General features: G+C 44.8%; 1 protein-coding gene across 5 annotated transcripts in view; it reads left to right on the top strand.

Moving 5' to 3' along the window:
* Nucleotides 1-20,418, top strand: part of ARHGEF18 (Rho/Rac guanine nucleotide exchange factor 18) — a 37,830-nt gene extending 17,412 nt beyond the window's left edge. For all 5 annotated transcript variants that reach the window (XM_065748832.1, XM_065748828.1, XM_065748829.1 and 2 more), the window contains 21 exons: nucleotides 772-839; nucleotides 2,357-2,420; nucleotides 5,029-5,173; nucleotides 5,947-6,059; nucleotides 6,212-6,352; nucleotides 7,176-7,426; nucleotides 8,040-8,165; nucleotides 9,623-9,740; nucleotides 10,149-10,397; nucleotides 11,097-11,173; nucleotides 11,941-12,119; nucleotides 12,519-12,610; nucleotides 12,923-13,111; nucleotides 13,763-13,897; nucleotides 14,389-14,510; nucleotides 14,941-14,997; nucleotides 15,627-15,674; nucleotides 16,216-16,683; nucleotides 17,364-17,691; nucleotides 19,344-19,466; nucleotides 19,555-20,418. In XM_065748832.1, coding sequence (XP_065604904.1) covers nucleotides 772-839; nucleotides 2,357-2,420; nucleotides 5,029-5,173; nucleotides 5,947-6,059; nucleotides 6,212-6,352; nucleotides 7,176-7,426; nucleotides 8,040-8,165; nucleotides 9,623-9,740; nucleotides 10,149-10,397; nucleotides 11,097-11,173; nucleotides 11,941-12,119; nucleotides 12,519-12,610; nucleotides 12,923-13,111; nucleotides 13,763-13,897; nucleotides 14,389-14,510; nucleotides 14,941-14,997; nucleotides 15,627-15,674; nucleotides 16,216-16,683; nucleotides 17,364-17,691; nucleotides 19,344-19,466; nucleotides 19,555-19,715 — 3,254 coding nt within the window. In that variant the 3' untranslated portion in view covers nucleotides 19,716-20,418. The remainder of the gene's footprint in view (nucleotides 1-771; nucleotides 840-2,356; nucleotides 2,421-5,028; nucleotides 5,174-5,946; nucleotides 6,060-6,211; nucleotides 6,353-7,175; nucleotides 7,427-8,039; nucleotides 8,166-9,622; nucleotides 9,741-10,148; nucleotides 10,398-11,096; nucleotides 11,174-11,940; nucleotides 12,120-12,518; nucleotides 12,611-12,922; nucleotides 13,112-13,762; nucleotides 13,898-14,388; nucleotides 14,511-14,940; nucleotides 14,998-15,626; nucleotides 15,675-16,215; nucleotides 16,684-17,363; nucleotides 17,692-19,343; nucleotides 19,467-19,554) is intronic.
* Nucleotides 20,419-27,635: the final 7,217 nt, after the last annotated feature.

Below are 27,635 nucleotides of genomic sequence, written 5' to 3'. Positions count from 1 at the left end.
AGCGTGGGTCTTGGGAGCGGTGGCAATGTGTGGGGCAGGGCTGGGTGGGCCCCCCCTCAGTGGTGCTGGTTCTGTCCTGATGGAGCCCAGCCAGAAACCATACAGAATCCAACCCAGCATGACCCTGGAAAGGATTTTTTTGGTTTCCTTTTGTGCAATGACCGAGCCCTCCAGTTTGCTCCTTCCTCTCAGGAGGAGAGGGTTGCTGCTGTCAGCTGGCTGCATGTTGTTCTGGCTTGTCTTTTATCCAGCTTCTTGTTTTCTGGGGATGTGTGTTCATCAGTGCCAAAATAGCTCATGTGTCCTATATGGTGCCTTTCTTGCGTGGGGCAGGATCCTGGTGGAAAAGTCACAAAGGAGGGAGAAGCTGTGTCTCTTGTGCCAGGCTGCTGTGCTGCAGGTCCTGGCAGTGCGGTGCTCTGCTCAGATTTCCTGCAGTTGTGGCAGCTGCATAACATGTAAACATCTTTCTGATCCACGAGCTTGATCTTTCAGACTTATTTTGATCATTGTTTATTTAGTTATGTTTAAGGCCAAGTAAACATTTTGCTGGTGGTCTCAGATTTACTGTAGTTATGGAGAGCACTAGGTGATGTTTAAGGTCCCTTCCAACCATGGCGTGGAACCACAAGCAGGACATGCACAGGGAAGCTCACTGAAACACCCCAGGTTCATCTGCATCTCTTCTGTAGAGATCTTTTATTTCTTTCTCGTTTTTTCCCTAGGTGGGAACGGCAAGAATAATTAAGACCTTTTATGTGTGCATTTCAGATTGTGCAGTGAATGTCCATAAGAACTGCAAGAGTTTGCTGACTGAATGCAGCAGCATCAGACCCAAGGTGAGCTTTAAGATGTGTTCTGTTACAAATAACAGTGCTTGACAGTAAGATTAAGTTGGTGTAAGTGTACTGAGTTATGTTAGTGCAGAATCCTACCCTACATCTTTAAGACATGGGCTGGTCACTCACTTGTCATTAAAGTAACTTATCTAAGTAATGAAAAGCAGAATGATTTGTTGTTCTGAGAGCTGTTTGATGCTGCTTGTGTCTGTCAGAGCTGGCACTTAAGGAATGCTCGAGCCCAATGCTTTTATTTTTACTGTAATTGATTTATTTTGTACCTCCGAATTTTATGTGACTGCATTTTAATGGATTGTCCCATCTCAAAATGGAGGACAGAGTGAGGGGCACAGAGGAATTTGGTTGTTAACAATTGTGTATTATTCTACATTGCCCAGCTTGTAAGTAAGTGATTTTGGTTTTGACCTGTGATAAGCTTCATGTCTTGCCAAGCTGTTCAGTTTCTGTCTGTCACTGGGGTGCATGTGATTGCACAGGAAGTCACGGGTTGATCTCAGGTATTAGATCTCTTTTTTTTTTTTTAATTCTGGTTTTGGTTTCAAAAATAATTTCCTCCTTCTTATAACTGCTTATACTTGGGGGTGTGGTGTGCTTGAACTTGGAACTGTCCGTGATTTCAGAGCCTGATATCAGGTTAGGGGTGCTGCAAGGAGGAACAGAGAGCAGAACAGCTCAAATCTGGGCTGCTGGGATTACAGGAGGTGTTCACAGCTTTCCGTGATTTAGAGTGTAGAAATGTTCTTACGTTGATTTTGTGGGTTTATTTTAATGTGTATATTTTCAAACTTTTTCCAAGCCGTGTGCGTTTTCCTTTTAAACATAACAATTCACTTGCCCTGCTACTTCAATTTCCACTATTTGCTATCTTCCAAGTGTTCATGCTTGAATCACCCCTTACAAATTGCTTCTGAAGAGAACAAAGAGAGAATGGTGGCACAAAATAATAGGGAGAATGGAGCCAGAGGTGAAAAGCAAGACTCCCCAAAAGCCATTTGTTACAAGCTTCAGGACTTCATTTATCTAAGACATGGGCAAATTGAGTCTCAGTGAATTGCAGTATCCTAGTGTGGTAAGAACTAGGAAGTTGTGCAGGTAGCAAAGGTGTAGGTTTTGGACAGTCCTACTTCGGTTGAAACCTGGTATTAACTTGGATTAGTGTCAGTTTACTTAGTACTGCTTTAAGCTAAACTGCAGTAAAGTGCAGGTGAGGGATGTCTAGCTGAAGGGAATGGTTTTATTGGATAAATTGCTTATGGTTGTAGCTTTAATTCAGCTGCGACTTCATTTTTGCTTCAGTTTAACTTATAGTTGTTAGAACTTTTATGTGTGGAAATCATGTCTATGTGCTGTTCCTCCATATCGTGGAGAAATCAGAGCTGTTATTGTCAAATCATATAGACCTCTGTATACAGCTTTATGTAATTTGAGTTAATGATTTATTTTAGGCTGAAAGTTTGGTCTGTATGTGTGAGACTATTGTATTTCTTTTCCCATAGCAGAAGGATTTGCAGCACAGACCTTCTGGACCTGCACAAAGTTCGTCCCAGTGCATTTCCCCAGGTTTGTACTAAAGAGTGATTTCTGTGCTCAAGACTCGTCTGTTCAATTGTATTTTTTTCTCTAATATGTTTTAAAGGCTATACACAGTGTGTTATTGAAGTATAGAGAAGGTCTCTTTTAATAAGATGGCTTCATTTTTTTTCTGCTGGGAATGGCTTAGAGGCTCCTGGCAATCTCCTGTGTGTTTTTATCTCTTTATCTTTTTATTTTTCTTTATACTTTCTTGCTGTGTAACCTCAAAATATCATGGTGAAAAGGGATCAATAAGCTAGTTTCTCATTGATTGTCTATTCTCTGGCCTCTGAAAAGACTAGAACTGTGAACTTTGTTTTACATCAGATTTTCATAATTGTCTATTTAAAACTTGCCTGCAGCTAGTGGTTGCTAGAAACCTCTAAACCAACCTAGCACTAATGGTCTGAACATAAATCTTTGTGGAAATGAAGTGGGAAAAGGGATCTGGGAGCAAAAAATGAGAAGCAAGAAAGCTCTATTGCAGCGTAGGCTTTGCAATAGCTCTCTACTGCTGGAAAGGACCATCATAGTTGCAGTTGTAAGATTTAAATGGCATTTTAATTGGTAGAAGTTCCGAGATACACATTAACAGAATTGCTCCTTGGATTCTCAGGTGACTCACTGTAACTAGAACAGAATTATTTTCTGCTGTGCAGTTGGTCTGTCTGCTTTGATGGGTATAAGAAATGCAATTGAGTTGAACGTCTGGGTATTACTCTGATTTCTACAATGTATTTATTAGGAATCATTTAGCTTGAATTTCAAACTGTACTTTGTGAAACAGTTCTTACCAACAGGTAGCACGATGGGAGTAATTATTATAAGATGAGTGGTTGATTGCATGGACAGAAATGGTTTTGTGCATTTAGGGAAAAGAACAGAGACCAAAATAGGAAACAACGAGGAATGAAGAAAATAGGAGATGCTGGCTGTAGGGCTTCTGGTTGGAGCAGCTCTGTGGTACACAGTCTGGTCTGATGCGGTCACTTAGCGATCGATACGGGTTCTCAGCAGTGTGCAGACTGTGCTAATTGAACTCAGAAAATGGCTTTTTGTTGGTGCAGGCTTTGCTAGGCAGCCAGTGCTTATTTTCTGCAGTCAGAAGCAGAAGATGGAGGTTAGAAGAACAGCTGATAGCATGGGCTGTTACCCACTGCAGGCTGCAGTGCCCAGCTACTGGGAGAGCTATTTCCAATGGGTAAAAGGTGCAGTGAGATTTCCATTACGTGGTATTAATGAAACCTTCTGTGAAGCTCTCATACAGTTCTAGGCAACTGCTTCAAGGAGAGCGTTAGAGATGCCCAAGAGGAGAGTACTGATATGAAGAAATGTGGAAAAACCTGTTTTATGAATAGAAATGGGAATGCCTTGATTGCCCTATGTTTGGTTGAGGAAAACAAGTGTGAGGGGAGAGGTGATCCTCAGGGGAGGGACACCAAGGGGTGCAGGCCGAGGAGAGGGGGCTTTGGGGGCTGAATAGACACCAGTGTTCTGACAAGAGAAGTTGTAAATCGGTGATGGGTGTGCTTGGGCTGGGACTGAAGGCACTCTAGAACTGCTACAGCGTGGCCCTGAAGCAGCCTCCCAGACACAGGAGAGGAGTTTGGTCTGGCTGCCGTGACAGCCTGCGTGCAGTGGCTCCAAGGTCTGTGAGAGCTCTTGCACTGCCGTGTCCTTAAGAGCACATTGAAGACAGGGCAGCTGCAGACCTCGCCAGTGAGAAGTTTGGAGGATCTTCTGGCTGACTCCTTGTCTTTGACTTCCACGAAGTTCCTTTTTTAAAAGGACATATTTTGTCTCCTGCTTCATACCATTCATTACAGACATTAGTGCTAAATAATTGCATCCAATTTTTATAAGTCTATTACAGGCTTCCATGTATTGTATAACAGTGATTAAAGTTTTAAATGTCTTTCCAGTTCAGAGTCTGTCTAGATTCAAAGAGCATTAAAAGGCTGCAGTATTACAATCAAATTGAGCTCTGGTGTCTGTTACACTCAGTGTGTGCGTGCGGTGCAAATCGCTGTGCAGCAGCAGGCATTGCAGAGAGCTTGTGGTTTTCTGTGATCTCAGATTTGTCTTGTTTGCCATGAGATGTTCTGTGCCCTTGTACGGTGGGGTGTGAATAATCGTGTGTAAGTTCTGGTGTTTTACTAAAGGAGGAGATACTTTGCAATTTCCACACTAAATGGGCACAGTAGGGACCAATTTCCTGCACTTCAGACCTGCTGATTTAGCCAATACAGTAAGTTAAGTGACAGCTTTACATTTCTAGAAGGATCACAGGTAGTATAAAAACAGTGCATCTCTGGGGCCACTTTACTGTGCCGGGTCTGAGGGCAGCCAGTAGTGAGCATGGGGAATACAAATTCAAAAAGCAGTGGCAGAAGCAATGCGATTCCAGCTCATCCCGAGCTCTCTTTTTGTGGCTCCTTTTCGAGAAAATGGAATGAGAATGTCTTTCTGGACAACGAGCTTCTGACATCCAAGATCCTGTCTGTTCTCCGTCCGCATTCAGAGAGAGGTTTGAGAGCAGGCGACCTGCAGTGTACGCCTCATTTTCTGAGTACCAATTCAATTTTTGCCTCTCTAGCTGCTTCCTTGAAGGAGCAGCCCCGAAGCCTGCTCCTGGGACCGGATGGCACCCCAGTACTGCCGCGGAGCCTCGGCATGACTATCACCCACAGGGGAACTTCTCCATCTTCACTGAATACTGCTGGAGCTGTTAGCAGGTTTGGGTGAGTGAATACTTCTAATCCACTAGCTTTTGCTGTCACCCCATCCCCCGTCTGGAAAGAAAAACAGTTGGAAATAAAACAAGGCGACGTTGGTTTTCAAGCTCAACAGAGAATCGTTGAGGTTTTAACGATTGAGTTTTGTTGTTGTTTAGAATAACACTCTATCTTTCGTCCCTCTGTACTATGCCACAAAAATATATTGTAAGACAGTGGAGTATTCCTGTCTAGAGCATGTTTTTACTGGGTGCATTTATCTTCAGCCTCGTTGATCTCAGAAAAGATTCTTGAATTTCACTTATTCTAGGCTGTGCTAGCTCTGACTCATGTGGAAGGGCAGTGTTTTAAGTTGCAGGATACCTTGGTTAAAATAGAAGGCGAGTTCAGGGCTGTGTGCTGGTTTGTGGGGCTGTGCATCTCTTATGTACCACAGTTACACTCCGTCCTCACTCAAAGTGTCCTTTGTTCCCTGCCTGGCTGTGGGTTGTCAGCAGGTGATGTGCCCTTGTTTTCTTTAGATGTCAGACTGGAAGTTGCATACTTGCTCACGCTGCTGTAATTAAATCTGTAACGTGTCAGTGATCAAGGTACTGCACTTATTTGTCTGTGTAAACTGCGAGTGCACAGGCAGCTTTTGTGTATTTTAACTTCATTGCCTTATAGCAAAGCTGCTTGTTAAAGCAGTTGGCTTTTGTTTACTGATTTAAGTCAAGCAACTTTAAAAAAGTATTAATGTTCTGATTGGATCCCTCTTTCTAATTTCTTTGGCCACTTAGACTAATTTCTGGAGACATGGATGAAGGGGATTCAGGATTTATAAAGTTTAAGCAGACCTCAGATGATGTTGTCTCGCTTGCACCTTCAACAGCAGACTCCATTTTTCTGGAAGGTATGGAAACTTCTGTGCTTTTCAGTACTTTGACTGAGTAAGAAACTGCATACCGTACATCTCGAGGTGTGTTTACCCTCCTTGATGGTAAGGAAGGATATAGTTGGGATATAATTCATTAATTATTGAAATTGAATGTGCTTTTGGTCTAGATGCGTATTCTCTGTCCCTCCGAAGTGAAATAGAAACAGATGCCCATGAGTTTGAGGCAGAGTCTTGGAGTGTTGCAGTGGAGCAGTCTTATGCAAAGAGGCAAAAGAAAGAAGTTGTAAAAAGGCAGGATGTCATTTATGGTAAGAACTTTATTATTTCTTTAAAACATTTTTGCTTTTGTAGTGTCACCGTTCCAAAACAAAACAGAAATTATTTCTGTGAGCTTCTATTTTGGTTCGTGCTTGGAAACTGAAACTGTCTTTGTGTGCCTGAGTCTTTTTAATAATAACTTTAAGCACCCCATATATTTCTTTATGCTTGTGCAAGCAGCAAAGCCTAGCTGTGCAATTAGGAAATATTCCAAGCTCGACTTCAACTGGGAGATGTCATTAAATAAGCAGGGTCATTCTCGGTCGCTGTTTGATTGAGAGATTAGCAGGGCAGATTCAGGTTGAGTTCATTCAATTATGGTTATATTCTTTTCTTGATAGTGATGTAATGCCTTAGGAAAAGTTCATGGGCAGCTTCAGAATAGCTGGCTTCTAGCAAGATCTAGAATGGTACAAAGTATGATTGGAAGGAGACAAGGTGTCGTATAGTCGTCGCTGTCTGCTACTGTGTGATCAGCTGTACCTAGACTTCAGCTGTTTGTTTTGTGTGCTGGTAAATATCTCTGGAAAATCCTGCAGTATTAAGCTTTTTGATGATAAGGAAAGTTGTTTCTGATATTTGATATAAAACTGCTTTTGCTGCAGTTTAAGGATATCACCTCTAGTCTCTCTTGTCCTGTCTGTTGCCCTTGATACCAGAAGAAGTTGAGAGTTGTTTATCTTGCTGTTGTTACTCTGATGATAAGTTTGATCACTTGCAGAAGATGATGTCTTTCAGAGACTGCTCTTTTCTATCCCACTAGTCACAGCACACCACGTAAATGAGCCCTAATTTTTATTTCCCTTTACCCAGAACTAATGCAGACTGAAATGCACCATGTTAGAACACTGAAAATAATGCTGAAGGTGTACTCCAAAGCCATGAAAGAGGAGCTGCAGTTCTCGAATGCAGTCATCAACAAGCTATTCCCCTGCGTGGATGAGCTTCTGGAGGTGCATGGGCAATTCCTGCTCCAATTAAAGGAGCGGCGAAAGGAGTCCTTGGAAGAAGGCAGTGACCGAAATTATGTGATCCAGAACATTGGAGACCTCTTGGTAAAACAGGTGTGAGATTGTACCAGCGTTCTTGACGCTCTTAAGTACCTAAAAAGCTAATTGTCAGATAAAATTATGGTGGTGTAAAAGGTAATTAGAAGACTGGGTTTAAGAGCATCAGCACAGTGTGTGAATATGGCTGCCAGGAACACATCATAAATACTGTGCAATGTCCACTGGGTGTTGTTCAAGCACACGTGTATTCACGTTGTGTTCCAAAAGTACAGCAGTGTGCTGATGGTGTCCTTCCCAAACACAGCTGTTGTGCATTCAGTGCTGAGCTTCTTGATTCTGACTATTTTTACTGATGGCAGCTTTTAGTTTTAGTGCCTGTTCCGTTAGTGAGTGGATGCAGTAATTTCTTTTGTGTACTGTGACTGTGTTTTTTGTCCTTCACCTGCTGCAATCTGCAGTCTTTAAGTGCAGAAGCTCAGAAATCCTCTTAAAAATGTTCCTGAAGACAGCAGTCAGTTAATACTTGTTTAAGCTCTCAGGTGACACTGCATAAATGTTGAAGACGTGTTGTCTCAGAGTTCAGTTAATGTAAAACTACGTGAAATGTGGGTCTTGGGGTGCTGATGGGTTAATGATGCATGCATTTAATGCTTACATTTCCAATTAGTTCTCAGGTGAAAATGGAGAGAGAATGAAAGAAAAATACGGTGTGTTCTGTTCTGGACATAACGAAGCTGTCAGTCACTATAAAGAGCTGCTCCAGAGCCATAAAAAGTTCCAAAACTTAATAAAGGTAAACAACAATCAGAAGCCTCCCATTATTACTGTGTGAGGTACACTTGAAATCTTTCAGTTCTGTTTTATACATGAAGATCTCTTCATTTTGAATGAGCAGGTATTAAGGGGCACATTCTTGTAATTTGACAGGTTGTTTGCTTCTTGTATTTTAGATCTTTTGAGCTGTTTGGGCACAGCTACAGTGAACAGCTGTGAAATTTGGGGCAGGCAGGTATTTTTTTTCCTTGAGAGCACCCAGCACTGGGGAGGAGAGTGTTTGTTGTATTCATGGCTTTATTGCTGACTGCTGTGCTGTGAGGCCGTCTGTGTAAACTGGCTTGGTGATAAATGCTTTTGATTAAAAATACCTTATTAAAAATAGGAGCTCTTAATTTAGTTTTGCCCACTACATCATCTTTCCAAAGCCAGAAGATTGGCTCCAGGGCAGTTTGTTTATCTGCTGTACAGTGTAATGTGCATTTAATAGGTTGGGCTCCAGAGGCACAGCCAAACTGGAAGCCTGTAACCTGAATCTTAGCTGGCACTGCACAGTCCGTGGTATTACAGAATCACAGAATCATAGGGGTTGGAAGGGACCTCTAGAGATCATGGAGTCCAACCCCCCTGCCAAAGCAGCTCCCTACACCAGCTCACACAGGTAGGTGTCCAGGTGGGTCTTGAATATCTCCAGAGAAGGAGACCCCACGCCCCCCTGGGCAGCCTGTGCCAGTGTCACGTGTGTGCCACGCGTGTCGTGTGTCCTTATGCAGGGGTTACTTACAGATGAGAAGCTGTTCTCGTGTTCCAGTCATTAGTAAGTGATACTGTGTGAACTTTCCAGCATGGTTCTGTAGTTATAGCTCTTGTTAACTAGGTGCCTTGAAAGAAAAAGGCTCTCACTTATAAAGAAACTAAGTAAGTAAGCAGGGTTTTAAAATAAATAGCCTTGGTCATCGTAAAGAAAGATCTGGGTGCTGTGTTCAGCCCCCAGCAGTGCTTTGTTCCTGCACTCAGGCCAACTGGTGGCATTTTGATGCTTTACAGTCTTCTGTTTCTAAGCAGAACTGTTTCTGTACATCAACATCCTCGTGGTCATGCAGTGGTAAAATAAACATTTTATTCATCGTTGATATAATTTGGCTCTTGGTTGGGTTTGGGCTTAAAATATTGTACTTCCCTATGTAGTTAAGGTCCGTTATAGAAGGCAGACAGCAAATAGATCACATTCAGAACTTTGACTTCAGATTCAGCTAACAGTAGTTGAAAATAATATCTGAAATGTTTTTTTTTCCTAGAAATAAAGGCATTTTTTGATGTTATTTGGACATTGTTTGCTTTTGTAACACAGCACAGATAATTTCGTGGTGCTAACCCTAATTTTGTGGAAGTGTTTTGAAACAGTAAATGTGTGGAGGAGAGGGAGTTAAAAGCACAAAAGACAAATTGATGTGACGGATCTGTCTTGTTTTCTAGAAAATTGGCAACTGTTCCATTGTGAGGAGACTTGGTGTTCAGGAGTGTATCCTTCTGGTTACGCAGCGCATCACCAAATACCCAGTCCTGGTGGAACGTATTATTCAGAACACAGAAGGTAGATTGCTTAATCTTTCCTAGAAGCCTGACAGTTATCTCATCCTTTTTCTCCTGTTGTACATGTTCCTTCCTCAGACAAGGAGAGCAGGCTGGTACTGCCTTGGAGCAGCTTTCTTCTTAGTTAGCAGGAGATTCAGTTCTGGATGCAAATTCACATCGACCTTGCCTTGTCAGAGGATGAAAAGCAACAGTGATTTTCAAGTTTACAACCACAACACTGTAGTAGCTAAGCCTAGCAGTTCATTAAAGATTTAGAGCTAAAGCAGTTCATTTATTTATAAACTCGAGCTCTTAGGAATTGCTGTCAAATGCTCAGTCAGGAACCTTCATGTTAAAATATGTTTGATTGACTCATAGTTACATTCCAGAGTTGAAACTTGGACTAACTGCTGTTCTTTTCTCTTAGTTGGAACTAAGGATTATGAAGATCTGATCCAGGCCCTTAGTTTAATTAAGTATACAATCACTCATGTAGATGCCATAGTAAATGAGTGTGAGAAGGGGCAGCGCCTTAAAGAGATTATGCACAAAATGGAGCTGAAATCATCTGGGAAATGCAAGAATGGGCTTTTCTTCCGGAAGGATGACATGGGGCAGAGGAGGCTTCTGCTGGATGGGATGCTGTACTGGAAAGCTGCATCAGGACGGCTCAAAGGTAAAGGACCAGGGATGGGAGAAGTGCAACTAGGGAACAAGATTTGTCTTTGTTCTGTAACTGCTTGTTATTGATTGGATGTAAAGGATGGCAATAACCCGCTTGTTTAATAGGATATTGGAGGCAATAGATCTTGTTCTATTCCTGGCTGGTCCAATAAGTATCTCTATAAGGTGCAGATAAGTTCCTTATGCTGTTTGCTTATTATCTGTCTGATCTGCTTTCCAATTCAAGTGGGAGGCCTTCAGGTAAATGACAAAGCTCTGAGTCATACTGGCTTATTCTCCTGTGGAAAGGCACTGTTGTGCGAGCTCTTGGTTCATGCTTGGAGAAATTGTCAAACCCATGGCACCTTTATTCTGCAGAATGTCTGTTCAGACAGAAAATCAAAACCACGTTCATCAGTGAACATTTTAACAGCTTTATTGCTCAGCTGTTCAAAGAAAAGCTTCAAATGGTACTTGTAATGAAGCCAAGAAAAACTGGTACTGTGAACATCAGCAGTTTCAGAATAATCTGCCATTAAGGGAGATATGTTCAGTCATGACTGAGTCCAGATGTAGTATGCCTTTGTAGGTGCTTTCAAGCTTTAAATTGGCTCTGTTTGTATTCTGCTGTGTCTGGAAACTTCAGTGCTTTTGAGTCTGCACCAGCTTCATTGAATCAGAATCTTTTCTTCTTTTTCTTTTGTTACTGTAGATATTTTGGCAGTCCTGTTAAATGATGTACTGCTGCTCCTACAAGAGAAGGACCAAAAATATGTGTTTGCATCAGTGGTAGGTGTTGGTCATCTTTTTTAATGCATTCACTTCGAGTATTTATGAAAATGAGAATAATTACAGAAAAATATGAATAGAAATGTTAGTTGTTATGGTAGCTTCACAAGGAAAATGAAGTTAAGAAACAAGTCAGCTATTGTAGAGTCACTTCTCCATAGTAATTTCTGGTACTTGCTTCTGTATGACAGCTTGAAGGGGAAAAAAATGTTCCATTTTGGGTAGGGACGTGGTAAGCCACAATAGCCAATGATTTGCTGCGGGCAGAGAATTTTCCTGAACAAAACATAAAAAGCATTAAATGCTAATGTAATTACTACAGCACTTCAGAATAGTCAGTGGATTTACTTTCTTTGTAGGGCATTTCCACAGGTGTACTCAGAACAGTTAGCTGTGTATACTTTGTCCTTTTCTAGTTCAGTTATGACCATAGTAGAACCAATCCAAATATCACTCCTCAATAGATAAACTGTACATTATGGTGTGAGGCAGCTACAAAGAGCTGTTCTCTTCTGAAAACCTTCCTAGGTTACACATATTGGACCTATGCTTTAATATTCACTCCTATTTTTGAAACGTGTGTTTTGCATTCCATGTGTTGATTTATGTGAAAAATTACAAGTGTCAGAAGTGTCACCATAGCAGCAAGTTGCTGTGTTGTAGTTCATGGTTACCCTGTATAGGTAAGATGACAGAAAGGTGATCAGAAGCACAAACTCTATATTGTGTATATAATGCAGTGCAATAAATTATATTTTCTCCTATAGGACTCTAAGCCACCGGTTATCTCACTGCAAAAGCTGATTGTAAGAGAGGTAGCTAACGAGGAAAAGGCAATGTTCTTAATTAGTGCTTCCTTACAAGGACCAGAAATGTATGAAATTCACACAAGCTCAAAAGAGGAGAGGAATTCCTGGATGGCTCACATCCGCAGAGCTGTGGAAAGGTAAATCTTGGGTGAAAGCTGGAGGGCTTCATTTGTCACTCATCAGCATTCCCTTCCCAGGACCTGTATGTGTAAGTTTATCGTGACAGTTCTTTCAGCTCTTGCTAAACTTCCTTTGGAAGACTGAAGCAGGCAGTTTGGTGCATATTCACTGGGCAGAAGCTGTTCAGAAAGATGCTGGAGCAAATAGCCTAAGGCTTTGTTCTGCCTATTTTATTTTATTTTTTTTTTTTTTTAACTTGGTTCACTGATATCAAAAGTAACAGAGCTTTGGATAAGGAAGAAAGGCAGGCAGCAAGATGAAACCACAGCCTAGGCAGAAGCTTCAGGCTGCATGCAGAGATGGTTTTAAATTATCTAATGTGTAAATCAAATCTATTTGTCTCCCACCTTTTACAGCTGTCCTGATGAAGAAGGAGGGTCATTTTATGAACCTGAAGCAGAAAGGAGACTGGCTGAAGCAAGGGCATTGAAATTAAGAGAATTCCAAGGTAATGACTTAGGTAGATATTCCACAAGGAGCTTCTCAGCATCACTTGTAATCTGTGACTGTCTTGTTCTTTTATCACATGTGACCAGATTTTTCATGAAGTTTTTCAAGGTATTGCAAGGTTGCATACAAATTGGGTTTGAAAAAAAAATCAACAACAAACTAATAAGCTTTGGGGGCTTCATGAGGTGCTCCCACTTTCCCCAGCTCTTAATTACATCTCTGACTATGAAGCAAACAATAAGTTTCCGAACTGAATGTTGTACTTTGACAGCAATTTGCAAGGCAAAACTGAGCTTGTTTCCTCTATTAGAGCGTTTGAACACAAAAGATGACCTGATTGTGCAAAGTCTAACTGAGAAACAGCAAATTTATCAAGAAATGTCTGAAGTGTATGGATTTGAAGACCACTCCCAAGGATCCCGATCTCGGCTGCTGCTTCGGGGGGATGTCACAGAAAGTCTGCAGGGAGAGACACTTCTGAAGTCTGCAGTGGTAGAAGGTAAGTGCAGCAGGGAAACGTGTTCAGTGCAGTGCAGATGTTGGGATAAGCACACAGGATCTAAGCACAGGTCATAAAATAGTCTTTTAATAATTGTGTGATGCAGTTCTGCAGGCTGTTTCTGAGTCTGAACAGGTAGAATGCACCTGTGTTTTCAGTTAGAGGACCACCTCCTCCTCGGCTTTGTGAAGGGCTTTTTGGTTTTTGTTTTTATTTTATTTGACTTTTTAAAGATCAACCCATGGAATCTTTGGGTGAGTCTATTCAGATGGATAAGAGGGGAACCTAATAATAAACCAGCTCTGAAATATAATCATGAGTGTTCTAGATTAAAATAGTCTTAAAAAAGCTATCTTCAGATAGACCAACACAAACCACTAACATCATTTTTAGTTTGACAAAAAGCATTCAAGGCTTCATATCCTGAGCTCAAGGGAAGGGGTGGTCTTCATGTGCAATATGAGGAGTATGTCATGAAGAGCATGTCACAAAGAAAATCCACTTATGCCACAGGAAATCTCTCTAACTGCCCCATCTCTTAATGTACATTGTGGTTGAAATTATATAGATATATTTCTAAGTTGTTGGCTGTGATGAGTTTATCTCCCTGTGTGGATACAGCTGTTTAAATGACATTCTCTTCCTTCCTAGCTGAAAATCTCCAGAACCTTATCTTCACTCACTTAGGAAATGGATCCTGTCAGTCTGAAGATAGCTATGCAGGGGGACTCCCCAGGAGAGCAGAGACCTTTGGAGGATATGACAGTCCCTCAATTTCAAGTAAAAGTAAGAAGGAAGAGCTGTGGGGGCCTGTGCCTGTTTGTTGGTACACTGTTTTAAAAGTCTAGCATTTGTATAAGCTTCTTAGCTTTTTCACTATGCTCCTCTGTACTGACTGTAAGATAAGAGCTTTGTATTAAATGTGGCTCTGATGTAAGAAATATTAAGGGAACTTGAGGCTCTGAGAAGACGATCAGAACAAATTCCTAGCATGCTGTATCAGCATGTTGTATGTTTTGCTTCCTGTATCAACACTAGAGAGCAGAGTAGGGCTGTTAGTGTAATGTTAAAGGTGCAGTATCTAGGGCATATGGTTTAAGGGAATAGCTCCACATAGAACTGTAATTCTGTTGGAAAAATAAGCACGATGTAAAGACCTTGAAGGAAACTTGAGTTGGGCTGCCTGCTGATCATTTAATTTTTTCATTGCTCTGTTGTGCAGTGGCTGTTCACAAGCTCTGTCCTGGTGGACAACTCACATGCTGCTCTTCTTTCAGATAACAGTTTTGGGAAGACCAGTGGCACTGACCAGAGACAGTGGGACTGCAGAGGCCCTGCAGTAAGTTCAGATGTGCAGCTCCCAGACGTCTCATTTGATGCAGAAGAAGGATCTCAAACTGTATGTTGGGTTTACGTATGAATTAAATGCATTTCATTGTGTTTGTTGCTAGAATAGTGCTGCAGAACAAACCTTGCTAAGGTGAAAGCTATGATATTTGTTTGTACTGTGAAGGAATTCTGTCTAATTAGTTGACTCCATTATGGCCCTTTTGTAGGGATGAGTTGTTGGTTTATAGCTTACTACTTCAGAGGCATAATAGTTGTTTCTGTATTTGTTCACTGGATTCAGTATCTTTAGTGCTAACTGTAATGGCCATGTATCTGCTCATGGCCTGTGATTTCAGTACTTTTGGTATGTGTCCTTCAGCATATGGGAGCAATCACTGCTCCAGCTTCAGTGTTGCCTTGTGAGGTGAACCCTCTCAGTGTGCTCTGGCAGCACTGCCAGTGCCCAAAAAGCACACATTGTTGTGTTTGTCTTTTTCTAGAGTGATACAACAAGGCAGGATGACAGCAGTGGCATTCAGCCCACTGTAGAGTCTCAGGTATGTTCTTTTTGTTGTTAAGGAGTCTGATGGGAAATAGCCATATAATAATATCATCCAAAACAAACCAGTATTTCTAATGTCTGGAGAGCCACAAGCTCATTAACAGCCCTCTCCTTAAGAATCTGGATGCATTGTGAATGTCCCATTCCAAGTCCCACTAGACAACAAAGATGGTTCTGGCTATTTCAAAGAGCTGGTTAACTACTTTTCTTGAGTCTTTGGAGAGATTGTATGTCCTCAGCTCACTGGCAGCACTTGTCTCTGAATCTCCAGTGAGTGCTGTACTTGTGTAACGATTCAGTGCTGCAGCATGGAGCTGGAGGAAGGGGTCATTAATAGCTCTGATGATGAGGATTGCTCCCTTGAATCCAGTGAGATTTTTTTCTGAGCACGGACTAATATGCTGAGATTCGTGGTGCTTGCACATGGCTTTACTGGTTGTTAATTTGTCAGAATTATCTTGTAGCATTGCTTCCACTGTGTGTGGTCTTATACAGGTACTACTGATTGTGTTTATGACTGTAAAAAGGTGAAATAAAAAGTAAAATCTGCCCCTGCATTAAACCAGAACTGTGTTACAGTGCCTTGTGTCTTTTTTAATCACACCTGCCTCCTCTCTTTTTCAGCTTGTCCAGAGGATACAAACACTGCTACAGTTGCTCTTCAGTCTTCAGGTAATCAATCAACTGCTCTGCTACTCCAGAGGTTTGTTAGGTCTTAACTGCAGAATTCAAGGTCTGAGACACAAGGATGAAATCCCAGTGCCTGGTACTTTGAAAGAGGTGGTATACCCATTGTCTCCAGTGATTGAATCCTTTTCCCTGCTCACTTAGGTGCAATTCCTTAGCTACTTGGAGCTTCTGCTCTTTGTGTTCATTTACCTTTATAGTTGTGTGCATATATTCATGTTTTCACTGTTACTTTGTACTCAGTAACTTGAGTGATCTTGTCAAATTCAGAGTAATAATTCTAGGTGCAGGAGATGTTAATTTTGACACGTGCAAGTGTAACTGATTAGCACATGCATTTTTGGTATCGTGTCAGTAGTGACGTGCTGTGCGAGCTGGGAAGTCAGATCTGTTCTTAAAGACAAAGCTTCCAGTGACCCGATGTGGTAGATGCTTTTGTCTTTTCTAAGCTGTATCTGAGAGGTTTCTGGGGTTTGTTTTTGTCTTATTCAATGTGTCTTATTCTAGTTGTCTTCTTCCCCCCCAGGCAGTGATATCTCAACAGGACAGCTACATTGAGATGCAACGAGCCACAATGGTAGACCGGGAGAAGCAGTATCGGCTGCAGTCTACACGTGGCAACCTGCTGCTGGAGCAAGAGAAGCAGCGTAACTTTGAGAAGCAGAGAGAGGAACTGATGAATGTCCAGAAACTTCAGAGCCAGCTGAAGCTGGAGCAGCAGCGCTGGGAGCGGGAGAGGAGTCAGCAGCAGAGGGAGCTGGAAGTCTCAGAAGCCCAACTGCAGAGGCGTGAGGAGGAGATGAGGCAGCTGAAAGAGAAGTTGGTTCAGGATAGAGAGGAACTGGAGAGGCAACGAGAGGCCTACCAGCATGACCTGGAGAGGCTGCGGGAAGCTCAGAGGGCAGTGGAGAAGGATAGAGAACGTCTGGATCAGCTAAGGAAGCTGAAAAAGCAGAACACGGTATCGGGCACGTTCTCTCCAGAATTGGGGCCGGTAAGGAATTGGGTTTTTGGCAGCGTTTTGGTTGTGTTCACCTTCATGCTTCTGAGTGAAGGTTGCCCTTTTTGCAGCATGAACACACTTGTTTTTTTTTTTTTTATGGGGCTGCTTATGCCATCACCTGAAATAGCTGGTACTGCTTATGGTCACAGAGATGAAAGCTTGGCAGTACCTCGGTGTCTGAAATTCTGCCCAGACATTTGGTAACGAGGGTATTTAAAAATATAATGATAAAAACTAAAAATAACGTTTTTTAAATACAGGAACTGCCCTATTTCAGGCAGGTGATTGCAGGAGGTGCACTGCATCAATAGTGTTCTGTTCAGTTGATTTCTGAAAACATATTTTATGTTTCAAAATGTGGTTTGGGGGCTCCAGTTAAATTGGACATTTGTTACTGTCTGAAAGTCATCTTTAGTGTCCGTTCTGTGATCGCCTATTGCAGCCTGCTCTTGTTTTTTGTTGTTAGGTGCAATATTAAGCAGTCTGGAGTTGTTGAAGCTCTGTTCCTCTCCTCTGGTTTGCCAGCATGCTTTGAGCTTGCTCTGACACATTGCATTTTTTCACAAGAAAGTGCTTTGTGTTCTCAGGGCAGAGGGTGGCTTCTCCTCATTGCATTTTCAGCACCTCAGGTACCTGTCTGACTTAAGAATGCTTTTTTTTTCTTGCATTAGAACCTGATGCCAAGTCATTCAGTTAGCTTCAATGGAGAAGGAGCAGAACCATCTCTGCCAGTCCTGAAAACCTCTGCACGAGTGAGCGTGTCAGGGCTGGATTACCTGGAGCGCTCAGAGCTGGTTCGCAGGGACAGTGCCACCCTGGAGAGCCGACCAGTCCTTGCCCTCAAGAATGAAGTGCCAATACATCTCCTGAGTGCAACCAATCAGATACAGAAACCAGCTGCTGTTCAGCAGCAGATCCCAACTAAGCTTGCTGCCTTTACAAAAGGAAGCAAAGAGAAAAGTGGGAAGAACAAAGCATCTCATAGGACAGACAGCTCAGGTAAGTGTATTAAAACACATCTGACCTCTGCTAGCATCATGAGGGTAAAGAATGCTATAGCTTGGATCTCTGGTTACCCTTATGGAACTCAGAAATCAATGTGCTGCAAATTGGTAGTGTGCTAACTGCAGTTGGTGGGCTCTTAATCTTGAGAGTGAAGTGCGTGCATTGTTTGAATTGGAAGTGTAGCCCCAAAAGACCATACTGAAAACAGCAGGACAGAATTATGGTGAACGTTTGTAAAACTGGATCTAAAACCTTGCCTGACTCTAGTGGTAAAGGAAAATAGCAAATGTGTTGCTTGTTCTGCATGAGTGGAACATTTTGAGGCTGTCTTAAGCTCTTCTCACTATCTGTTCAGAGCTGTAATGACATTTAACTTGGTGCCTTTCTGAGCACCAGCCAGTCATTAAATACAGATCTCCAGACCAGAATTGAAGTGCTGTATGTGTTGTAGTGTTGAAAAGAGCTACTTTAGTAAGAAATAGAAGCAAGTGAAAACACAGTCATCCTGACATGGTGTAATTTCTACTGCTAACCACTAGGTACTAAAGTAGCATTCTTTGCCAATGACAGACACAATAAAAACCACTTTTTCTCTACCCCTTAAAATAGCCTTACTGCCAGCCTGGAAGAGTGGCCTGTAATTTTAAGTTACAGAATTAACTCTTCAGCTTTACATAGATTCTGAGCTGGCAAGCTCACACATTGCTGGGGCCAACGAGCTGCAGCAGGTTCAGGGCCAGACCTGCAAGGGGGAGGGATTCTGTTGCATGTAGCAGAAGCATCTGTCTCTTCACCTAAAGTTTAATACAATTAGGAACTTCTGTTCTTACATATAAATGAAGCCTGATGTGCTCTTATCGTGAATAGCAAGTAGTGGTAAATGAGAAAATAATACTGCATCTCTCTGGCTTTATTTTTAATAGCTCTTACGTAATGTCTATGCAGTGGGAATATACTTAATGGTGTTTTTGCAAAAATATGAAGGGCCTAAAATGCAGATATAGTGGTCTTTATTCTCTCATGAGCATTAGTGGGATGCATGCTTGTTATTCCCAGATGTGGATCTCAGAATAAAACAGAACAGGACTTTCTGTACCAGAGGCAAGATACTGACTGTTGAGATTGGTTTTCATTACACATAAGGAATGTGTATTGAGAGAAGCTGTTTGGATCCAGAACAACGGTTTCTTGAATTGCTTTTATTGTTGGAATTAAGAAATTGACAGGCCATAATACCAGTCAGTGTACTCTGCTGCTGAGCAACTTTAAGACAGATGGAGAGCAGAGACGAAAGTTCAGCACAGTTCTGTGTGTTAAAGTAGTAAATATCCATTGCTAATTGAGTGCTGGGGACAGAGATTTTTGTTTGTTTTCCCTCCACAGGACTTTGTCATAGTAGATTAAGTCTGTAGTTGTCAGCCTGGTAGTGACTGAACTGGGAGTCCTCAGGGAAGAGGAGAGGATGAGCACTTGTGGTTTAAGCAGCTGAAATGATTATTTAAGTAACTTGCAATAGAAGCAAGAGCTCTTTTGGTAAGCAGCTTCCTTGGATATGCAGAGGTGTCCATCGTGTGGGTCCCAGCATGAAGAAGAGAAACCATTGAGGTACTCAAATACTGACTTGTAAAATGGCTTTTTTTTTTCAGCATCTGTTGACCAGAAGCAGCTGATTCCCCCCAGGTTTGGTGGGCGAGAGGAGGGTGTCCTCAGAGGCAGACGATCAGCGAGTCCAGTCCTCACGAGCAGCCAGACTGCTGCCTTCCAGACAGGTACTTCTCGACCAGCTTGGACGTGTGTGGAGATGTCAGACTTTGTGCACTGTCATCAATCTGTCTTCCTTTTTTTCTTCCCCTGTAGAAATACATGGCTCTGCAGATTCTCAGCCAGAAGCACTTTCTTCTGCCTCTCCAATCCCATTCAAACCCAATAATGCTCCCGTTCAGACCCTGGTGACCTCACAGCCAACTCTTTCAAACGTGCAAGATGATACCAGCAAAGAAGATGTAATTTTTTTCTAATTGTTTCCATTTAAAGATTACTCTTCTGACTTACAGTTTCAAGAACTCAGGCTCCAGTGTTCAGTGTGACAGAGACCTGACATGGATGTCTTTTTATTCCTGCCTCGTTAATTCTAGCAAGGACCAGCCCAGGATTGAAGTTTTACTTTGCTGGCTTCTTTGCCAGCAGCTCAAATTGAGGGCATAATGGCAATGATTTACTTTTAAGTTCTTAAACCATGGAAATGTGTTGACACGTGGCATGGGTATGTAAATGCAGAGCATGTTGAAATGCTGCCATGTACTGCAATTCGCTCTCTGGTGTATTTACACTCTCTGTGAGCACCATCTTGTAAATTGTTGTAGTTGATGTTGAATCTTTCAGATCTGTATGTAAAAAATTTTAATTGTAAGCCTCCCGGTGGCTGAGATTTTTTAAAATCCATATTCACAGGTGCAAGGTTGCTCTGTTGGATTATGCTAACTCTCTGTTAAGTAATTAACTAGCAAAGCAGTCTCCATAGATCCACACACGATAAACGTTGTGATACCAACTCACAGGAGCCAGGATAGCATCTGTTTCTTCAGTTAATTCAGTGGAGTGCATGCTGAGTGGCCAGGTACTGTAGAAAAGGCAAGGTAAGCTTCTGAACTGCCTTCAGGGTTCAAGAGCTCCACCTGCTTGTGGATGAGGAGAGCTGGACGTGGGAATACACAGCACTGTGAGGAGTTGGACTGCAGTTCCTTTGGCTGTTGGGATGCACAGCTCCTCGTGGACATGGTTAGTGAGGGCAGTGCAGGTTCCTGACCAGAACTCGTGGATTGGTTTGGAAGGAGCTGAAGAGACTTGTTCCTTGCTGGAAGATGTGAAAGAAGTGTTTAAAGCAGTAATGATTGATTTGTTTCATCCCAGGTCTTCTGCATCTTTGATTTGTCTGCTCAATTCCTTGGGCTGTACTCCAGGTACCGTAAGATATCAGAGCTGCTGTCATTGCAGAGATTTCTCTGCAGCAGTTTAAGGAATGAAGGGAATATGAACTGTTTGGGTTTAAACAAAGTGCTATTAGCTAAACCTCTGTTGGTTTAGCTGCTTACAGCTAAACCAGCTTTGATACCTCTTGTTAAATAGGTCAGTTCTTAATCGTGGAATGATGATATCAGCAGAGCCCTGCTCCAGAGGCATTACTTCTTTGTAGTAGTTTGCACAGTCATTTGTTGTGTTCTGTCACTTTACTCTGCATCTCAGTTCTTCATTACTCACATTACCTGAGGACACTTGTTCCAATGTGTGTTGGATGTGAGCAGCCAGATATATTGCACACAGGAGAAACTGTTCGGAGGGGATTAGTTACAGGATTAGAGAAATCAGTCTCTCAGAGCCTAAGAACATAGGTTAATATCTGTCAGAACGTGATTGAAGTTATTTTGTATGTTCAGCTCTGGTTTAGAGTGGATTTTAGCTCAGGTGAATGAAATGCCTGACCAGTTCCCATTTGGTCACGTGGGGAGCACATCGCTCTCCAGGTCACGGTTTCTGTGTCAGTGCTCAGGGCCCATGTGATGTTAGTGATCTTTTTTTTTTTAAAGATACTCACTTCACTTTGCTTGAAAGATTGAAAATTACTGCAGTAGTTTGAGTGCAAGAAACATAAATTGTCTGCAGTAAGCATGGAGTTTACTTCTAGGTGACGATAGCTGGGACTGTCATCTCCAGATGAGAACCTGACGGATCTGAATGTACTGCTCAGTGTGAGACCAGAAGGTGAGCTGTGAAATACTGCCTCTGTTTCAGGAGCGTGCAGCCCTCGCTGTAACGCTCCATGGGTGCAAGGGTCTTCTGCCAAGTCATGTCTGTAAAACCCTGGAGACACCGAGTTCAGAGTCCCAGTGTCACCTGTGAGAGGAAATGGAGCAGTCTGTGTTGCCACGCTGGTGGTGCCCCCTCCCCACATCTGCAGGAAATCATTGCTGTTGCAGAGGGCACACTCTGCTTTGGGGGCAGAGCACTGCTTTGGGCAGCGAGCCCTGCAGGACTTCCCCAGGTTATCAATGGCTGGATCTGCAGAAAGCCATGGGGAACACAATCATTCTTTCACTGCTGTGACACTGTTGGTGATGGTTAGAACATATTTCTGTGCTGTTCTTGTGTTCCTGAAACGTGGGCTGGAGTCGGTGTAAGCTCTCACTGACTCAGCAGCTCTGCAGCAGTGATGGTGGATGGAGGTTCCCATCGTCTCTGTGTCATTTCTTCTGTGAGCACACAGCAGAGCAGCAGGAATGCACAGTATGTTCTCCCTGTGTTGTGGTTTGGGCCACTCCTAGTGAAATCCCCATTGCCCTCAGTTAGCAGGTTTTCAGGAGCCCTAAACTAAAGCAAAGTTGGATCTGTGGAAGCTTTAAGACGTGTAGTTAGCTGTGCTTCTGCTTCCAGTCCCACAGAAGAGCTGCAGGTCCCGGTGCTGCCCCCAGGCAGGGTTTGGGAGCAGTGCTGACAGCGTGCTGTCCCCTCCTGACCTCACAGAATCATGGGGTGCTGTGTTTGCACTGAGAAGATGGAATAAATCCTCACAGTGTGTGCTTAAATCTCTCATTCTGTTGGGGAAGTGCTTCTCCCCTTTGCTGGGCTGTGAGCGTTGTACACAGCTCGTTCCGTGCTGATGCTGCGGCAGCGATGTCTTTGTAGTCTCATTTTATTTGTACAGATGATGGATAAGTGTTAATATTCTGTTGAACTGTGCACTCCTGATTAATTGTACACTTGATCTTCGCACACCGAATGACGATTTTTACAATGACTGCAATGTTTCTCCGCTGAAGGATTTCAAAGCTGCAATAGGACTGAAACCAACTTCTAGCAATAAAAAGATGAAAAATGAAGGAGCTAGCTGCCTTATGTATAAAACACAGAGATGCATATATGGAGAGAGGGGTGTTTATTGTACTCAGACCAAAGGTCAGAGCAGCAGCCACATCTCACGTGCTTCTCTTTTTCTATCCTGGACAGAAATAACCGTATGAGCGCAGACGGTTTCCAGAGGAGAGGTGGGAGATGGATATGAATAGCTGCAGACTTTGCCAGTGAGGTGAGAGCCCTGGGAAGGAGTCAGCTGATCTCAGAATGCCTGCACTCAGCATGCTATGAAGAGCAAACTTCCCCAAGTTGCTTATGTTAGCACGTAGCTCCTTCGCGTGGTGCCAGCCGGGGGCATGCCTGGCTCTGTCCCAGGCAGTATCGGTTCCCATTTGGAACGAGTATAACGAAAATAGAAACCTTCTCCCCACTGCCTGTGCCAGTTTGGCAGCGCTCCGTACCATCCCGGAGTCAGCGAGCTGTGTTTCCTGGTAACAGCCCACTCGTGGTGGCCCTGCGGGCTCAGCCAGGACTGCAGGCTGCCGTCACTGCAGAGATCGGAGCGGGCGTCCGATGGGGAGTGGGGGAACCAGGAGAGGGTTCCCCCAAAAAGGGGAGATTTGGGTTTTCTTTTTTAATCGTTGAAATCTCGTACTGTGGCCACCACAGGAGGAGCCTCAGCCCTTGTGGATGTGCTGCTCCGAGCTGCTTTGTGCTGAGATAGGGCTGTGTATGTCACAGCATCCTTGGGGGCTTGGGCTCCTTGTGTGCAGGGCTGCATTTCTTGGTGTCTGTGCTGCTGACATCTGTTCTGTGGCAAAAACTAAAACTCAGATGGAAGAGCAGTGCTTCTCCTTCTGCAGTGTGTGCGCAGCATCAGAGCTGGGGGGGCTGGAAGGGACCTCTGAGATCATCAGTCCAACCCTCAGCAAAGCAGCTCCCTGGACCAGGTTGCAAATCATCATCACAATTTAAAGTGTGGTTTGATCTGTATTGGAAGGCACAGGCTGATGTCTTAGTGAGCAGAACCTTTAAGTGTCTCTGAGCTTTCACTGCTGTTTCCTTCAAGGGGAAAATTTCTTCCACCTGGTTCAGCTCTGGTTGGCTCCCCAGGAGCTGCTGTGTCCCTGCAGATCACTGCCACGTGCTCCTCCACACCTCAGTCTCTCTGGAGTGAGGCAGCTCACCTTCCTCGTTCACCCTGCATGGCAAGCTTGGCTCTCGGGCAGAGCTTGCATCCTTTGGGAGCTGGGTGCTCTGCAGCCCTCAGTGCTGAGTGAGTGTGGGTGCATGTGTGTGCTCAGGCCTTGCTGCAGCAGCAGGGCAGCATTCCTTTGGTGTTCAGATGGTATCACTGGCAGTGCTGTCACTCAGCTCTGCATCCTCTGCTTTTCTCAATGAAGGTGTGACTTCAGGACGGGCAGCACTGTGCAGAGCTCTTCCTCTGTTGGTATCCAGCAGCTCCACCCTGCCTTGTCTCTCGTTGAGATCTGTAGCTAATTAACTCGAAACCCAAACCACATTCTTGCTGTTAAGATGAATCACTCTGGGGCCATAGGCAATGACCAGCTTTCTGCTGAACCTTCCTCTTTCATGTGGGTGAGACATGGCAGACGGTTCCCATACGTACATCTGAGACTCATTGCAGTCCAGATGCTTGAGGACAAACACACGAAGGATATTGGCTCTGTGGTGCTCTCTGACAGCAGGAATGTGCTGTTTTCTGTCTTCCCCTCTCAGCCTTGTGACTCGAATCCAGTCTGATTTCTCATCCCAGGGATGGGGCCAGCTCAGGGCTCAGCAGCCGAGGGATGTGGGCCCGTCCTTGTCTGATGCTTACGTTGTTTGCTTCTTGGCCCGTGGGATCTGGCAGAGGATAAAAGCCAAACCCTCTTAGAGCTGCCAGCACTGGGGTGTGAGATACACAGTCCTGGCTCTGGAGTAGTGCAGCATGCATGAGGGACTCGAGTGCAGCACTGCTTTGTTACAGAGGTAGGAGGACACAAGACTCAAAAATGTCATTGAGCACCGAAGCACTGGTGCCCCTTTCCCACGTCACAGCAGCAGTGAGTCTGTGTTCACTGCATGGAGCACGTGAAGTCATCCCAGGAGACAGAGCAGTGCTGCTGGGCCTGAAGTGATCTCAGACAGCAGTGCATGACATGCAGCTCATGGGGGCAGTCCAGCAGCGGTGGTGCCCCTCAGCTCAAACATCTGCAGTGTTTGAACTCACGGACGGAGTCGCACTGTGGTGCAGTGCTTTGTTTTTTGTGCCTCCCCAGGTTGTCACTGAAAACCAGTGTCCTCCAGTTCTGTGCCTGCAGGTGGGTGCAGCACAGCTCAGGGCAGGATGGGCTGTCATCTGTATGCAGGAGGGAGAAGGCTCAGTCTGACTGATGCTGTGCTGCTCTGCCTGGTGCTGTGCCCAGGATGCCCATCTGTGTTAGCTCTTCCAGATGTGGCTGTAGGCAGGGGCCTGGCTCCTGCAGCTGGGGGTGCAGCCTTGAAGCAGGGGGTCTGGGCTGGGGGGAGAGCTCTAGGTTTGAACTAGGTTTAGATTCTAAATGGCTTATGTTAATTTCGGAGGATTTCTGTCCTGGTAACAAAACCAAGCCCTAAACTGACTTCATATGTGGCCCCGTTGGTCTAAACTTACTCGTCCTGGCACTGGAGCAGTGTTTGGATTCATGCATGGAAATGTCAGACTGGGAGAACAGGTCTGTGCTGGGACACGGAGCATGCACGAGGGAGAGGGGTCTGGTTTTCCCCAGGAGCGCTGCGCTGGGAACTGGTTCCTGCTGGGGGAGCAGGGGCTGCCTGCCAGCTGCTGGAGGGATGGAGGCAATGAAACGCGGCTCTTGTGCTCTTCCTTGCCAGCAGCAGCCAGGCCCAGGTGTGCTTCAGGAGCTGCTTTTCCCTGGGAAGCAGTTGGCTGTGAGTGCAGTTTGAGATGAGGAAACGATTCACAGATGCTTGCAAAGCCTGCAGTGCAAGGGCTGCTCCACAGAGGCCCCAGCGCTGCTGAAAGTGCTGTGAGTGCAGCTCAGATGACATCCCAGCCCCAGGAGCAGGAGGCAGACACAGACCTCTGCTGCTCCAAGCAGCTCTGTCCCTGCTGCAAAAGCCGGATGTGGCCAGGAGCTGACATTTATTGCTTGGCAGAACAAATAAAGCAGCTGCAGCTCAAAGGGCCGGGAGTGAAACCTCAGCTCCGCCGTGTTGCTGGGCAAATCGGACTTTGTCCGACCCTCAGGAATTGCCGTAGCTGTAATAGAGGTAGGGCAGCTCCCAGCTCACTGACAGCGAGGAGCTGCTTCCTGCCAGGCACTGCTCCCAGCTCTCGTTGTGCCCGGAGCTGTGTGCTGAGCCCAGCTGCCCTTGCAGGGTGTGCCAGGGGCTCCTCTCCCCACAGCTGCTGCACAAAACTCCTCTTGGGTTTTGCACACCTGGGGAAAAGGGGAAGAAAAGCCGTCCTGCGTGCTGAGAATGGCAGAGAGCAGGATGGGAATGAAGTCATCGTACCTTCAGCCACCGCCACCAGGACGGCCTCCTTCCTTCCAGTCCTGCCAGTTCTTGCCTATACTAGCAGCTACCAATGGTCGTGGCATTGATGTATTCAACCCTGAAATTGAATAATTGCTCACACCCAAACCGTGCTTCTGTGGTGAGACATCTGGTTGCACCTTCAGTACCCATTTCCTCTGCCTCATACCTCCCACCTCTGCCTTCCTGCTGTGCAGAGCCCTGCCAGGGCAGCGAGGAAACCAGCTCTGCTGAGCACGACCGGGCAGGGGCAGAGAACAGCTTAAATTCTGGTGTTGGAAACGGGCTCGTGTGCCCTCCAAAGCAGGAAGGCAGATCTGAGCTTCCCCATGTCCCAGAGCTGCAGGAAGATCCAATCCACGCCCAGTGCAGCACACAGAACAGGCACGGGACGGAGCGGTTTCATTCCGGTTTATTGAAGCAGCTCCAGGCTGAGTAATGAACACACAACTGTCGTATAAAAAATGTACAGAACCAGCCCATGGGCGAAGTACTGTCACGTGTTAAGACATTACAGGCAACTGCAGCTGGTGCTGACTGCACTCCAGGTCGCAGGCAGCGGAGCTTCAGAGCTTCCTTTGTCCTTTCCAGTAAATATCACTTAAACGTTAAAAGAAAGAAGTAGTAAATAATCCTCTGCTTCCTGGGCTGAGGGAAAACCTGGAGCCCTCCCCCCCCCGCAGTGACAGCACGCGCTGCTGCCCCGTGCCTGTGCCCCCTGCACTGAGCACAGCGGATTTACCAAAGTGGTTCAGAGCCAAAGCTGCGCGGCTGTGAGCACTGCTGCCAGAACAGCGCAGAGGATCCCATGATGAGAGCAGCTCAGCCCCGCAGTGCTCCCCACGCCGTGCAGCCAGTTCTGCATTGTGGAAGGATGTCTGCTCCCCTCTGCAGCCACGAAACCTCCCGTAGCACAGAGCACTTCGTTACACCACTCCGTGTGAGCAGCAGAGCTCTTGCAAGGGGAAAAGGCAAAAAATGACACAGCGGGGATCTGCGCTTCACCGATGTCTTTCCTTCCAGAACAGCTTAACTCCACTCACAAGTTTTTAAGTCGATTGCTGTGCAGCAGAAAAGAAATGGCACAGAGGGGACGCCAGAGAATAATTAGAAGTGGATAAACCCTGTGTTTATATGTAGACAGGGCTTGTCTTACAAAGGCAATTACTGACCATTCTGGGACCAAATCCCAGCTATCATCTTATTCTGGCACCAGCCCGCAGCCCTCATGTCCCACAGGGTCCCGCAAGACATTTGGGTGCCACCAGCAGATTAACTGTGGCACCAGGAGGAGGGGGCAGTGCTAAAAGCAGCAGCTGCCCCGCGTGGCCCCACGCCGTCTCCCCCAGCCCACGTGTCAGCGCAGCCACGGGCTCACACAGCTTTCTGCACCAGGACACCCAACCCCGCTCACAGAGAGCATTCCCCAAAATCCTTGCATAGGCCAAGACTCGGTGGAAGGGCTGGGATGCCAGGTTAAGTGTCCTGTTATTTATACTCGTCTTCCTGCAGCGTTTGAGCTCCAGGCTCGAGGCACGTGTCCGGAG

This window comes from Cyrtonyx montezumae, unplaced genomic scaffold (genome assembly GCF_038088225.1).
Source record: "Cyrtonyx montezumae isolate F1298 unplaced genomic scaffold, pur_monq_1.0 scaffold_51, whole genome shotgun sequence".
Taxonomy (NCBI): domain Eukaryota; kingdom Metazoa; phylum Chordata; class Aves; order Galliformes; family Odontophoridae; genus Cyrtonyx; species Cyrtonyx montezumae.
This window is presented reverse-complemented; position numbering and strand designations above follow the sequence as displayed.